Genomic DNA, 16,714 nt, shown 5'->3' on the forward strand with positions numbered 1-16,714 from the left:
AATCCATGTCAACCGGCTGCAAGTGTGATTTAGTTATTGCCAACACCTGTTAGGTGCCACAGGTAAGTTACAGGTGCTGTTAATTACACAAATTAGAGAAGCATCACATGATTTTTCAAACAGTGCCAATACTTTTGTCCACCCCCTTTTTTATGTTTGGTGTGGAATTATATCCAATTTGGCTTTATGACAATTTTTTTTTTTTTCATTGAAGACAAATTAAATGAAGATAATAATACCAAAGAATTTGTGATTGCAATCATTTTCAAGAATAAACTGAGCATTATCTGACAGAATTGCAGGGGTGCCAATACTTTTGGCCAGCACTGTATACTGTACGTAGATCATCATTTTCACTATTCATTCACTCCAATAATGTAGGAAAACATAATATATAATGCCTTAAATCACATTTAGTTCAGATTTAGAAAATGGCAACATAAACATTAGGAAAATATTATTGTATGTAACTTGTCCTCTAATAAATGCATACCTCTAGGAGGAAGTTACCCGACAGGAGGTTCCTGCTCAAAGGGACAATATAATTTAGCCTTGGTGATATTAGAAAGGAACGTTGACTAGATTATATTGCTTTCAATGTAGATTTCCCATCAATCCCTCTGCAAAAGAAGCTTTATAGTATGAGACCTTTGTATTGATTCAAATCACGATCCATCCAGTTCACGTCTCAATTTTTTTTTCACTATATGACTGAATGACATTAGGTTGATGGGTGTCCATCTGCTGGGAATCTTACTGATCTCTAAGATGGCCAAACAGTATAACCGTCTGCTAAACCAATGTTTGCCCAACGTCTTCATCTCCCAACTCCCCCACGCACAATAGCGCTAGGATCAAAATGTAAACTTCCTGAACTTTCTTGCTCGGCATCCTCTGTCAGGAGAAGAGTCAGGATGCCATCATACACAACAGATGGTTTCATCTTGTGTACGGGGACCTTTAGGAGCATTCAGTGATATTTTGTTCCCCTGCAGTCTGGAATGCAAGGAATAATTACATAACGCCGTTAAGTTGACTGAGGCAGTGAGTGGCTAGGACTGCAAGAGTGCGACCAAAGAACCTTGGCCTTAGTCACCAATGGCATTACAAGAGGGTAAATCAAAACAAAACTAAATGTTATAGCATATCCTACCAATATGTCAAAACACAATATGGAATTACCACCTTATTTAAAGGGAACCCGTCACCAGATGTTCATAATACTCACCTAACGGTCGGTGCGGAGCAGACTGGTCGGATGGGCGTCTCCGTTCTCCCGCGCCTCCTCTTTCAGCCATCTTTATCCTCCTTCTGAAGCTAGTGTGGATGACATGTTTTAAGTCATCTACACTAGCCAGTAAAATTTGCTATATTTTGTCCCCACTATATCGGCTGCGGCCTGGTTTTGTATGAATTGTTTTGTTAGCCTTGGATAAAACCCCAGCCAATATATCTGATACTCTCTGATGAGTAAGGCGTCCATGTACAGATGCATCATAATACAGGTGAACAGTGCTTTCCTTTTGCATATAACCTCATATGCATACATATCATGGGGCAGTGCTGTGATATCAAGCAGCCACACAGGTAAACACATGTATCTTTTGCTACAGTCATGGACTTCACGAGGATGCATAGTGCCCCATTCACTACAATGTAAGATCTGCTGATTACGGAGTTTCATGACAACCTTGGAGTACAAAAAAAAAAAGCCTTATAAGCAACATGCAAATTGGAATCCACACACTGTAAAGCTAGCAATGCTGAACTGCTAAGGCTTACAGGTACATATGTAGTCATTGTCACTTAGTGAGAGTGCCTCAGGTAACTGTCAGCCAAATTCCACCTTTCCTTTCCAATTCCAAAGAACAGGAGTCAGGTAGTTTAAAAGAATACAAGCTTGTCAGCTCATGCCACAGGACCACAAAGAATTGGAGCTCTTCTTGTAAACATACTTGAGACATTTTCATGTTTTGGCAACCTTTAACAAGTCACATGGCTTCTTTAGCCTTATGGATTTATAGGACATCCAGGCTATGCCATGAATTTGATAGGAGGTGGACCGACTTCTCGCTCCCATATTCTCTGTTCAGCAACCTGGGATATCTAGCACTAGACCCATAAAAGAGAGACCAAAAGCGAAATGAGGTGCATATTACTCTGCAAAAATTGAATTTGGACATAGTTCTCCATCTCTATCGACATTAACAGCATATTAGGAGGATATCCCATAAAAATCTAAAGCCTTTGTAAATATCAGGGGGGGGGGGGTTGTTTTTTGCTACATTTCTTTTAGAATTAATGTATCTGGAGATTGTGTTTAAGTTTTTAATTAAGGCTTACAAAATGTGTATATGGGTAGCTTTGGCAATTAGATACATGGAAGAGTGTACAAAGCATTGGCGACTTTTCACTTGTTAATCACTTCTTCTTTGAGCTTTTCTGCAAGTTGCTTTCTTTTCTGTAAATTCTTAAGTTCTTCTTCAGTCATCTCCTTTTGTTGCTACAAAAATAAAAAAAAAATGTAGTTATAAAAACTCCAGAAGCAACTTATTGTGTTAGTGTTACTGTGGCCCTGCCATTTACAAGTATGCATCATATAAGTAGGATGCAAAGAATTAGACCCGAATTAATAGGACGCCTCTATAATCACTGCTCTATCATTTAATCATCATGTCCATCTTCCCATAGGTATGTCTGAACAGCTGCTGTTCACTTTCCCCCCCTAGAACACCTCATTTCTCACGTACCCCTCTGATCCCTACCTGGTAATCTCTTCCTCCATTCTCCCCACCCATTTCACCTCCTCCTTTGAGCTGTTCCTCCACATAACACCCTGTGCCTGCAGACACATTCGGCCATCTCACAGCCGCTCCTGCTCCAACCTACTGACACTGTCCCTACTCCTCATTTCTGGTGACATCTCTCCAAATTCTGGCCCTCAACACCAAATTCCCACTGTCACTTCTATCCCCAATCCATGATCTATCACAAATTTCCGCAACCTTTCTAACTTTATACCCAGTCACCCAGCCCTCGCCCCTTCAGTCCCTCTAACAGGAGCTCTATGGAACGCTCGCTCTGTTTGCAATAAACTTTCCTACATCCATGTTCTTTTCATCACTGACAAACTCTCCTTCCTCGGCTCACCCCCTCAGACATTGCCTCTCCTGCTGCACTTTGTTATGGTGGTCCCCATCTGTCTCACCCCCCCCGCCCTAGTAACAGACATGGTGGAGGAGTTGATTTGCTACTGTCTGACAATTGCTACTTCACCCCAATTACACTGCCACCCTCCGTTACTCACCCCTCTTTTGAGGTGCACTCCGTCCGCATCTACTCCTCCTTCAACTGACCATCATTTACCGCCCCCCAGGGCCGGTCACCATCTTTTTTGACCATTTCACCACCTGGCTAATACATTTCCTTTCCACCGACATCCCCACCATCATCATGGGGGACTTTTACATCTCCACTGACACCTCCCACTCATCTGTCTCTAAACTTTTAACTCTCACTTCTTCCTCCTTCACCCTCACTCAATGGTCCTCCACAGCTACTCACAAAGATGGCCACACGCTGGTCCTCATCTTCACTCGCCTCTGTTCCCTATCTAACCTCTCTAACTCACCTCTCCCCCTGTCTGACCACAACCTACTCACATTCTCTGACTCTCTTCTCAAAAAACACAACCCCCCTCCACAAACTTTCACACACTTGCAGAAATCTCAAACACCTTGATTTACACTCACTTTCGCAGTCTCTTCTCCCTCTTGCAGGCATTGCTTCCTTACACGATACAGATGCTGCTGACAATTTATATAACACCACAATCTCTGCAGCTCTCGAATCGGCCGCTCCCCTCACACACACCAAAACTCACACAATCAACAGGCAACCTTGGCACATGAGTCAAACTAAAGAACTGAGATGAGCTTCCAGGATTGCTGAGCGGAGATAGGAGAGATCTCATTCCACCGAGCATTTCATTGCATATAAACATTCCATCACAAATTTTAAGAACAAACTCAAAGCTGCAAAACAAACCTACTTCTCATCTCTCATATCCTCCCTATCTCACAATCCTAAACAGCTATTCAACACTTTCAACTGTCTCCTCCGTCCCCCAGCACCTCCTCCATCTGCTCTCATCTCAGCTGAAGACTTTGCCTCTTTCTTCAAGCAGAAGATCAGGACTTCCGGCTCCTGCGCTGATCATGTAGGACACAGGACGCCTGAGCTCTGTCATTCCCTGCAGCTCTGACATATATACCGGACATCCCACCAGCCTCCCCCGCTCCATACCACCGGTGAGTGAAGTTGCTGAATGCAGGGATGTTCATGGGGAGCCGTGGAGATAATCACTTGAAACAGCGCGGTGAACTTCGCTCTCCCCCTCCCTCTCAAGATCTGGCAGCATGATAAAGATGGCGCCGGAGCCTGCCCTGCACTAACATCAGATCTGTACACAGAGAGCAGGACACAGCTTACCTTGCACTCACTCCCCCAGCACTAAACAGTTAACCGGCAGCAGAATAATAAATCTCCTGGAGTCCTGATAAGATATCAGCTGCAAACAACGCTACTGACAAGTTCTGCAAAGAGCAGAGTTAAAACGCCGGGAATCCCTGGGCCCTTCCCCCATCTTGTCCAGACCTGTGCTTAACAAGCAGGTGCTGAATCTCTAGGCATACAGAATCAGTGCAAAGCTCTGGAGAAAGTGAAAGAAGCTGAAGGAGGGAAGTTTAAACATACATCCCTGCAAAGTTTCAGGACAGTGAGAATTCATATAACTCTGGCAGGGGGGAGAAAGGGGTGAAAGTAAGAATAAACAAAAGGGGGAGCAGAATCAAGATTTGTCTGACAACCCACACTAAATCAGTGTCAAAACTTGCGTCCCTTCATTCACTATTTGATGGAAAGATACCTGCTGCGTAGCAGCTCCAAAACACAAAATCCTCATACATCCAGCGTACAGTGTGAAAAAAAGATTGTGACTGCCCATACAGAATTAAGTGTCCCTCGGTCACCTGAGAATACTCATCAGATGGAGATGGAGGATTCCACGGGGACCCCGGATGTATTCAAAACAGTGGAGGGTATGGATTATAAGCGTCTGGCTGATGAAGTCGCCAATCGTTTGCTACCTGACATCTCCGCTACAATTAAAGCATCAATAGCAAAAGCTCTCAGTGCCATACAGAACCAACTTGATGAGACGGTGGAACAGGTTGCGGCTATGGAAACCAAAATGTCGACGTTAGAGGAGGACTTCAGCTCTGACCACACTACAGTCATGCGTCTGGCCAAGGAGAATCTGATCCTGAGGGACCGTGTGGACGATCTGGAGAACCGCTCCAGAAGAAGCAATTTGCGCATTGTCGGCCTGCCTGAAACATACCCGGTTGGTGAGCTACGTACATTGTGTGAATCCACTATTCCTACAACCCTGGGAGTAGCAGGAAGGAGAAAAGTGGAAAGGGTGCACCGCATTGGTCCGCCAAGGAGAGGTGATGAGAGTGAAAATAACAGACGCCCAAGACAAGTCATAATGAAATACTTGGACTTCTCCGATAAACAGGAAATATTACAGGCATACAAGAAATTGAAACATCCCTTGGAGGTGAAAGGCTCGCGCATCTTGCTCTTCGAGGATTTTTCTGCGGAGGTCACACGGCAGCGGAGGGCATTCTCATACATATGCTCTGCCTTATTTAAGAGAAATATACGCTTCCAGTTAAAGTACCCGGCAACGTTGATTATCAGACATCAGGATGGATCCTACAATTCTTTCTCAAGTCCAAAGGAGGCAGAGGCCTTTATTGAGCGGATCAACAGTCCTCGTGACCTCAGGAATTCTCCAGGACAAGGGCGCAACGACTCACCGAACCAGAGAGTGACCAAAGGGAGCTCTGTGAAGCTCGCTACAGCTTCCCCGAAGGACCGGAGACAACAAAACAAGGAACTTAAGGGAACCTGAGACAAATAGACAAATGTCGGATGTATGAAGTTCAAGGTGGGACACCTGTTTTTGATTTAGGCTGGAGAAGCCGCAGTGGAAAAAGTTCAAGAAATCTGAGGCGGAGGAAAGGAAAGAGAACCTTTTTTTTTTTTTTTTTTTTTTTCTTCCTTCTCTCTTTCTTTGTAGGTGGGACACTCCTTTATATTGGTGAAATGCTATACAAGTATAAGGTTGACTGAGCTTGGAAGATGATCAGAAAAAAGTGAAGTCTGAGTATTATGGTATAGTTGGGGGGGGGAGGGGAGGGAGATGTTTGAAATGTTTGGGGATTTTGGATTCAAGTGAAGTAGCAAAGATTTTACACAGAGTTATTATTATTACTACTACTCTCGTTATTGCAAGTGAGCACTATGTTCAATTGTCTAATTGGTTGAATTTTTTTTTGGCAAAGGAGGGCAGCAAAAACATGGTAAACGAAAGGCAGGATTTCCATTTATTACATGCACTTTATGAGAATAGTCACCTGGAATGTTAAGGGGTTACGTTCCCCCCAAAAAAGAATTAAGATATTACGCCACCTTAATCGCCTCAAACCGGACATTGCGCTCCTTCAGGAAACTCATCTGGAAGGTTCAGACATGCAGAGGATGGGGAAATTGTGGGTTGGAGGAGTCTATGGGTCATCTTCAGTTAAAAGGAAAGCAGGGGTTATTACATTAGTAAGTAGGAGATTACAACATCAAGTCCTGGAAACATATGCGGACACGGAAGGTAGGGTTCAGATGGTCTCAGTGGAGATACCTGGAGGAATTTATAAAATCTTTAATATTTATGCCCCGAACGAAAACAACAAATCATTCTTTCAACGACTTGAGGCCAAAATTTTAGAACATGCCCATTTTAATCTAATAATTGGGGGGGATTTCAACTCGGTGGTATCTGTGCTAGAGGACAGGAAAAATGCTAAAGGCCCCCCAAATGTACCGCGCGGCCATGATAAAGTTATGCGTCCTCTGTTAAATGCCACGGCCTTATGGGATGCGTGGAGACTACTGCACCCTCAGGATAGGGAATTTACGCACTATTCACATGCTAATAGCTCCTGGTCTCGCATTGACTACTTCCTTATTTCAGGGAACCTGGTACGTGCGCTCCACTCAGCTACTATCCAGGATTTGGTGATTTCTGACCATGCCCCGGTGGTGCTAGACCTAGCAAACATTTATCCCAGAGGAACGGACTATCTGTGGCGATATCCTTCCTTCCTTAAAGATAACGAAGATTTTTCCTTGAAATTAAAGGGATGGTGGACGGAATTTATGGTACATAATGATCAACATAAAGACACACCTATGTTATTATGGGATACGGCGAAGGCAGTATTACGGGGCAGAACGATAGCACATGTTTCCTATTTGAAGAAAAAGGCTCATCTTAAATTTACTGAAACCTCCCATAAATTGAGGGAAGCATATACTTCTTTTCAAAAGCATCCTGATGGGGACCATAGAGATAGATGGGTAATAGCCCAAAGAGCTTTTAATGAGTGGGCGGAAAAACGGGAACAAATGGCTAGGTCAATGCAAGAAGCTACATTACATCGCTTTGGAAATAAAGCAGGGAAAATACTGGCCAACTTAGCGAAAAATAGGACTATAACTCAGGGACCCATGCAAATAAAAAATCAAAAGGGGGAGATACACAAAAACCCTAAGACAATAATTGAGACTTTAGGCACGTATTATAGAAACCTTTATTCGTCGGAAAAGGGAGACAAATTTCCTGATAATAATCTTTTATCTAAAGTGACACTACCTCGACTCACAGAAGAGCATCGCACTTTTCTGAATGCTAAAATTACGGGGGAAGAAGTATTGGGGACAATCAACTCCATGCATAATTATAAAGCCCCTGGCCCTGACGGATTTACGGGAGAATTCTATAAAACAGTAAAGGAAGAGATCTTACCTACATTACTAGAACTGTATAATAGCATACTAGACGGTAATGCGTCTTTCCAAAATAATAACCGGGCATATATAAAATTGATCCCTAAACAGGGGAAGGACCCGAAGGATCCGGGTTCGTATAGGCCCATATCACTTATCAACCTAGATATGAAGATAATGTCAAAGATTATGGCGAATCGTCTAGCTATAATTCTTCCCCAACTGATTTCCCCAGCACAGGCCGGTTTCATTCAGAAAAGATCAGGGACACTAAATATTAGAAAAGTTCTTCTTGTCCTGGATAGGGTTAACCTTCGGCCTCTGAAAGGAGAATCTCCCGCTTTGCTTACAATAGATGCCGAGAAAGCCTTTGACAATATTGAGTGGTCATGGCTTTATAGAGTTCTAGATGAAATGCGTTTTTCGGGGTCATTTTATACCTACATTAGAGAAATTTACACAAATCCGAAGGCTCAAGTTTACATTCCAGGATATCTGTCAGCCCCTTTTCCGTTACTGAAAGGAACCAGACAGGGTTTCCCCCTTTCCCCATTACTTTTTAATCTGGCTCTGGAACCATTGGTACGATTGTTATCTACACATAGCACCTTCCAGGGTATTTCTGTAAATAATAGACAAATTCAGTCAGCTTTTTTTGCAGATGACATTTTGCTTTTCCTTTCGAATCCAGCTCAGCAGGTCCCCGAGATTTTACAAATTTTGCGAGAGTTTGGAGCGTATTCAGGCTTCAAGATTAATGCGTCAAAGTGCGAGCTCCTATACCTGGGAGGGACAAATGTTCAAACACGGGAGCAGAACCCTTTTGAAGGAATTACAGTGGCTAAGTCATATATCACATACCTGGGAGTTAAAATAGGTAAGGTTCCGGCAACCCTTTATAGTCTAAACTATCCACCCCTTCTGAGCCAAATAGAGCAAGATCTTAAAAGATGGCACGACCTTCCATTGAACATAATTGGTAGAGTCCACCTAATTAAGATGATGTCGATATCAAAATTAATGTATCATCTTCAAACACTTCCCCTGCTTCTCAAGCATAAAGATATTGTCCAGCTAAATAGAGCTTTTTCACACTTCATTTGGAGGGGGAAACGCCCTCGTATAGGGCTTAAGAAGTTGATGGCATCTAAGGTTCATGGAGGTCTGAGTTTGCCGAACATTCGGGGTTACAATATAGCCTGTTTGACTAGATATATACTGGATTGGATTAAAGGCTCTAGGCATTATTCAGCGTTGGAGCTTGAGAGAGACTATGCACAACCTTGGGATCTGGTGGCATTGCTTCATACTAGGCAGGCTAATCTCCCAGTGAAAATCAAGCACTCTTCCTTATTTAAAGACACGATTGCAGCGTGGAAGGCGTTGAGGAAAAACTACAAACTTCCCCATAAAATATCCAAATACTTGCCTATATGGGGGAATCCAGAGTTTGTGCAGGGGACAAGCAATAAGCTGTTTGAAGAGTGGAAGGTGAGGGGTATAAGGACTGTTGCTCATCTCTTGCACACCTCAGAACCTAGATGGTTGAGTAGAGATGAAATTATAGCGCAGTATGGCCTGGGGCCTAACCAAGTAATCCAATATGACCAAGTGAGATATAGTATTATGACTCAGTTGCATGATGTGACCCAGGAGGTAGTATTTAACTCTTTTGATTGTCTGGTAAAGAACTCAATAACTTCATCATCTATCTCTTTTCTTTATGGAGCCATGCGTGATCTATTAATAGGACAGCACCCGGAAGGTTTATTTAAATCTTGGGAGAAACAATTTGAGGACCCGTCTATGGGGGTAAAAATTAGGGGAGGGTGGAATGCTCTTCGTAAATCAATTTTAAATGAGAATTGGCGAGAAACCCAATTTAGAATTATGCACAAGGCAATTTATGGTTTTAATCTCCCTCCATCAGCAACAAAGCCAGACAGGATTACGTATTGCCCTAAGTGTAAGAGTAGTGGAACTGATCTCCTTCACGGGTTGTGGTCCTGCCCCCATTTGAGTCCATTATGGTCACAGATCAAAAGTTGTATACAAAAGGTGTGGGGTCTTGAAGTTCGGCTCTCACCTGGGTTCGCTATTTTTCACCATTGGGAGGAGGGGAACGATACCAAAGGGAAGATGACTAACCCACCCAGACTTATACATGTGATACTTCTGGCAGCCAAGAGAGCGATACTAAAAAATTGGTTGGAGTCTAGGGTCCCCGCGATTGAAGAGATCTTGGGTCAGCTCATGCATGTTCTTGAAATAGAAGGATTGGATGCAGAAAGGAGGGCGGATAGAATACGACAGCACTTTAACAAATGGAAGAAATTCATACTGGCCTATTGTACTCGGGAGGAGATAGTCAGGATTATGTCACCTTTCAAAGACACAGTCTGGTATCATACTGAAAAATTGAAGGATACATTGGATGGCTTGGAGGTGGGGGAGGAAAGGCCGAAAGCTGACTAAAAGGAGAGGGGGAAATAACCGATTTGAGTGGGACTTCTTTATTATATGTCATTACCATGTTCACAAGGGTTCAATGGGGGGAATGATAAGAATGATGGGTTAAGGGGTCGCTGCTTTCCTTTGCTTTATCTTGCCATGTTACGGTTATTGATTTTAAAAATTGGTATGGAATTTGGGATGATCAAATATGACAATGTAATGTTGAATTTACAATGCTGAATTCGCTTATGCCAGTGTTATGTTATTGAAAAATTTGAATAAAAATATAGTTTAAAAAAAAAAGCAGAAGATCAGAGCAAGCTTTGGCCCGCAATCCCCACAGCCCCTCCTCACAACATCTCAGCCCTATTCCTCCAAATCCAGCTTCTTGACCATGACAGAAGATCATCTTTCCACTCTACGCTCACATTTCACCACCTGTGCACTTGACCAGCTCCTGTCCCACCTCATCCCCAACCTCACCACAGTCCTCATCCCGACCCTAACCCAGCTCTTCAACCTATCACTAACAACTGGTGTATTCCCTTCATGCCATAAACATGCCTCCTTCACACCCATTCTAAAAAAGCCCTCCCTTGACCCATCTTCTGTATCTAGCTAACTGTCCTTCCACCTCTTTTCCTGCTCTCTCTTTGACCGGTTACAATCTGGCTTCCGACCAAATCACTCTACTGAAACTACCCTTAGTAAAGTCACCAATTACCTACTAACTACCAAAGCAAAGCGACACTACTCTGTTCTCCTCCTCCTGGACCTGTCCTCTGCTTTTGACACAGTGAATCATTCCCTCCTACTACAGAATCTCTCATCTCTGGGTATTACGGACTTGGCCCTTTCTTGGATCTCTTCATACCTAACAAACTGTACATTCAGTGTCTCCCACTCTCACACCACTTCCTCATCCCGCCCCCTGTCTGTTGGTGTCCCCCAAGGTTCTGTTCCTGGACCCCTCCTCTTTTCCATTTACACCTTCGGACTGAACCATCTCAGAGTCACACAGCTTTCAGTATCACCTCTACGCTATGATACACAGATCTACAGTGCCTACAAGTAGTATTCAACCCCCTGCAGATTTAGCAGGTTTGATAAGATGCAAATAAGTTAGAGCCTGCAAACTTCAAACAAGAGCAGGATTTATTAACAGATGCCTAAATCTTACAAACCAACAAGTTATGTTGCTCAGTTAAATTTTAATAAATTTTCAACATAAAAGTGCGGGTCAATTATTATTCAACCCCTAGGTTTAATACTTTGTGGAATAACCCTTGTTTGCAATTACAGCTAATAATCGTCTTTTATAAGACCTGATCAGGCCGGCACAGGTCTCTGGAGTTATCTTGGCCCACTCCTCCATGCAGATCTTCTCCAAGTTATCTAGGTTCTTTGGGTGTCTAATATGGACTTTAATCTTGAGCTCCTTCCACAAGTTTTCAATTGGGTTAAGGTCAGGAGACTGACTAGGCCACTGCAACACCTTGATTTTTTCCCTCTTGAACCAGGCCTTGCTTTTCTTGGATGTGTGCTTTGGGTCGTTGTCTTGTTGGAAGATGAAATGACGACCCATCTTAAGATCCTTGATGGAGGAGCGGAGGTTCTTGGCCAAAATCTCTAGGTAGGCCGTGCTATCCATCTTCCCATGGATGCGGACCAGATGGCCAGGCCCCTTGGCTGAGAAACAGCCCCACAGCATGATGCTGCCACCACCATGCTTGACTGTAGGGATGGTATTCTTGGGGTCGTATGCAGTGCCATCCAGTCTCCAAACGTCACGTGTGTGGTTGGCACCAAAGATCTCGATCTTGGTCTCATCAGACCAGAGAACCTTGAACCAGTCTGTCTCAGAGACCTCCAAGTGATCATGAGCAAACTGTAGACGAGCCTTGACATGATGCTTTGAAAGTAAAAGGTACCTTACGGGCTCGTCTGGAACAGAGACCATTGCGGTGGAGTACGTTACTTGTGGTATTGACTGAAACCAATGTCCCCACTGCCATGGGATCTTCCCGGAGCTCCTTCCTTGTTGTCCTTGGGTTAGCCTTGACTCTTCGGACAAGCCTGGCCTCGGCACGGGTGGAAACTTTCAAAGGCTGTCCAGGCCGTGGAAGGCTAACAGTAGTTCCATAAGCCTTCCACTTCCGGATGATGCTCCCAACAGTGGAGACAGGTAGGCCCAACTCCTTGGAAAGGGTTTTGTACCCCTTGCCAGCCTTGTGACCCTCCACGATCTTGTCTCTGATGGCCTTGGAATGCTCCTTTGTCTTTCCCATGTTGACCAAGTATGAGTGCTGTTCACAAGTTTGGGGAGGGTCTTAATTAGTCAGAAAAGGCTAGAAAAAGAGATAATTAATCCAAACATGTGAAGCTCATTGTTCTTTGTGCCTGAAATACTTCTTAATACTTTAGGGGAACCAAACAGAATTCTTGTGGTTTGAGGGGTTGAATAATAAATGACCCTCTGAATAAACTTTTCACAATTTAAAAAAAATAAATAAAAAATAACCTTTTTTGCTGCAGTGCATTTCACACTTCCAGGCTGATCTACAGTCCAAATGTCACAATGCCAAGTTAATTCCGAATGTGTAAACCTGCTAAATCTGCAGGGGGTTGAATACTACTTGTAGGCACTGTATGTCTCTGGACCAGACATCTCTTCCCTGCTAACCAAAATCCCACAATGTCTGTCTGCTATTTTATCTTTCTTCTCTGCGTAATTCCTAAAGCTTAACATGGACAAAATCGAAATCATTATTTTTCCTCCTCTCTCAACTCCTCCAACAAGCCTATCAATCAAAGTTGATGGCTGCTCACTCTTCCCAGTCTCGCAAGCTCGTTGCCTTGGAGTAACCCTCGACTGTGTTCTCCCCTTCAAGCCACACATCCAAGCCCTCTTCACCTTCTGCCTACTACAACTCAAAAATATATCCCAGATTCGTGCATTCCTTAACTAAGAATCAGCAAAAACACTAGTGCATGCCCTTATCTCCCGCCTCAACTGCTGCAACCTCCTGCTCTGTGGCCTCCCTTCCAACACTCTTGCACCCCTCCAATCTATCCTAAACTCTGTGGCTCGATTAATCCACCTCTCTCCTCACTATTCCCCAGCCTCTCGTCTCTGCCAATCTCTCCACTGGCTTCCCATTGCCCAAAGACTTCAGTTCAAAACACTAACCATGACATACAAAGCCATCCACAACCTCTCTCCTCCATACATCTGTGACCTAGTCTCCCGGTACCTACCTGCACGCAACCTCCTTCTCTCTTCTCCTCTTTCCACAATCGCATACACGATTTCTTCCGTGCCTTCCCCATACTCTGGAACGCTCTACTCCAGCATATCAGACTCTTACCTTCCATGGAAACTTCCAAAAGGAACCTGAAGACACACCTCTTCCGACAAGCCTACAACCTGCAGTAACCCTCAGACCAGTACCCCACTGCGCAACCAGCTGTGTCCTCGCCTACTGTATCCTCAACCATCCCCTGTAGACTGAGCCCTCGCGGGCCGGGTCCTCTCTCCTCCTCTACCAGTCTGTTTTTGTAATGTTCATAATTGTTGTACTTGTTGTTATGTATACCTTTTTCACTTGTAAAGTGCCATGGAATATATAGCGCAATAATAATAATAATAATAATAATTTTTATTCCATATCTTTCACAGTGAGGCACATGTAGCAAATGTTGTATTCAGTAATATTTGCGAGATTGATGACTACCACTAAAACCAGGTTACCTGGCTGGAGCAGGACGCCTTTTCTGTCTTCTCGTCAATGCTTTGGGTTCCCTTCTTAGAATCTCCTTTTCGTGCTAAAAGTTCTGCCCTTTTTTGCTTAAGATACTCAGCACGTTCTTGGAGTTGTTCCTTCTCGGTCTGATCCAAATTCTGCAGAATTTAGTATACTTTATATTAATCAAAGTCAAACTAAATCAAAGTTACTTTTAAGACCTCATCTTTATTTTGATCCTTTAAAGGCGAATCTGTCATTTGGCATATCTTAGGGATGGAGAGAAACAGAATTTGAGAAAAAAAAAAAAAAAGAACCATTTGGCAGATTCAGGAACACAGGAGCATCTACACCAGATAAAACAATTATATATTACTGGCAGGTGCTCTTTAACCTCTTAATGACCTGTGAGGTATAATTCGATCACAGGGGGACTGCGAGGAGTATGAAGTGGGCTCAGGGCGTCTGCCTGCCACAGCAGTAACCTGAACTAGCTCCTGACAGAGGTATTTAACCTCTTAACGACCACGGGAAGTAATATTATGTCCTAGCGGTCATAATGGATGCCGGCAGGGATCCGCGCACATGACAGCCGATTTGTACAGCTGACATGTGTGCCTGACAGGCATGAGCAAAACAGAGTTCCGTCCGTACCTGTTAACCTCTTAAATGGCGCTGTCAAAATGTGACAGAGCCATTTAAATCCCCTGCGCAGTAGATCTGTACTCACCGGCCTTCATCAGCGTCGCAGTGACGTGATCACTGTGAGCCGATGGTTGTCATGGTAGCACAGGGTCATGTGATGACTTCTGTAGCTAGCATGAGTCACTTCCTCTTTCAGTCGGCCGGCTGCTGCCAGTGAGAAGAGCTGAGCTTTTCTGCTGATCTCAGCTGTGTAGCTGTGATCAACAGAAAAGAATGAGCGATCAGACTGCTGATCCTTATAGTCCCCTAGGGGGACTAGTAAAATAAAATAAAATAAAAAATAAATAAATAAAAAAAAAAGAAAATCGTCTGGGGGTGAAGGGGTTAAACGACCTATCTGCAAGTGCACCAGACCCCCATTGCCATCCCCTGTGACGTGACTACAGAAAGCTGATGGGTTACAATGGCAGTTCTGGAGCCAGCTGAAGGCCTCCAATAAAGTTTTAAAAATTCCCTCTTCCTCATGAAAAAAAAAAAAAATGTACAAAAAATAAACGGGTTTCGTCTCGCCATAAAAGCCTGATCAAAATATACAATTATTTATTATTTCTTTGCGCTTTACTTTTTTCCTTGTCTTCTTCCAAAAGCCATAACTTTTTTTTATTATTCAACTAGAAATGGGCCCGATGCTATTGCATCGGCAGTGAGGTGAATATGAAGATCTGTCTATGCTTAGTGGTGCTGACAGGAGCAGTGGACATGTGTCACACTGATTACGCTTTCCAATATATCTGTTGTATGTCATTCCTCTGCATTTGTGTATTGTATGTGTTGCTTCATTTTAGCTCTTTCACCCCTGTGCACTGTCTCTTTCTTGTGTGCTGTATATTGGTATCTGGTGTTGTGTTTCTTGAGCTGTGTTCACTATGTGGTCTCTCCCCTGTGTGCTGTGTGTGTTTTAGACTATGTGGTCCCTTGTAAGCTGATTGTCCATAGAATTTTTTTGGGGGCTAATTAAATGTGTTAAAGGCTGTGTGTGATTTTTATTGTAAGTAAACATTGTGTGTGTGTGTGTGTGTGTGTGTGTGTGTGTGTGTGTGTGTATATATATATTTTAATTTACTTCTCTAACACACAGAGCTCTGCTATACACTCAGCTCTAACACACAGGCGCGCACAGACACAGGCGAGTACAGACACAGGCATAGGCGCGCACAGACACAGGCGAGTACAGACACAGGCGCGCACAGCTCTGCTATACTCTCAGCACGCACACACACACAGCACTGAACTGTCTAGAGTGGAGGCTGCAGGGAGATCCTCAAAAATCCACTCCAATCTAGATGCAACCATGTGCTTACAGGACCTGTGTGATGTCACTGTTATGTGATCAGTCACATGATCAGAAGATGCTGCTCCAGGGGACTCTGCTCTGTGTCTGCAGGACTCTGCAGTGCGGGAGTATGAAGTGGAGCCGCGGGTGTAATGTAATGTGTGGGGGGCGGAGCCGCGGGTGTAATGTAATGTGCGGGAGTATGAAGTAGAGCCGCGGGTGTAATGTAATGTGCGGGGGTGGCGGAGCCGCGGGTGTAATGTAATGTGCGGGGATGGAGCGCGGGTGTAATGTAATGTGCGGGTGTGGCGGAGCCGCGGGTGTAATGTAATGTGCGGGGGGTGGCAGAGCCGCGGTTGTAATGTAATGTGCGAGGGTGGCGGAGCCGCGGGTGTAATGTAATGTGCGGAGGTGGCAGAGCCGCGGGTGTGATGTAATGTGCGGAGGTGGCGGAGCCGCGGTGTAATGTAATGTGCAGGGGTGGCGGAGCCGAATGTGACGTTTATGTCAGTTGCGCAGGGGTAGTTCAAACTGCGCCTGCGCAACTGACAGTGGCGCGGTGCATGACGGAATAGGAGAACAGACAAAACTGGTGATTATGTAAGTAGATGTGTATATGGATGTACGC

The 16,714-nt window shown here is 44.1% G+C and overlaps 1 protein-coding gene across 1 annotated transcript in view; it reads right to left on the minus strand.

Moving 5' to 3' along the window:
* Positions 1 to 282: 282 nt before the first annotated feature.
* Positions 283 to 16,714, minus strand: part of CFAP36 (cilia and flagella associated protein 36) — a 95,055-nt gene continuing 78,623 nt past the window's right edge. The window contains exons 9-10 of the mRNA XM_075339378.1: positions 14,117 to 14,266; positions 283 to 2,503 (exon numbers count right to left, since the gene is read on the minus strand). Coding sequence (XP_075195493.1) covers positions 2,411 to 2,503; positions 14,117 to 14,266 — 243 coding nt within the window. The 3' untranslated portion in view covers positions 283 to 2,410. The remainder of the gene's footprint in view (positions 2,504 to 14,116; positions 14,267 to 16,714) is intronic.

Source organism: Anomaloglossus baeobatrachus, chromosome 3 (assembly GCF_048569485.1).
Source record: "Anomaloglossus baeobatrachus isolate aAnoBae1 chromosome 3, aAnoBae1.hap1, whole genome shotgun sequence".
NCBI classification, from domain to species: Eukaryota; Metazoa; Chordata; class Amphibia; order Anura; family Aromobatidae; genus Anomaloglossus; species Anomaloglossus baeobatrachus.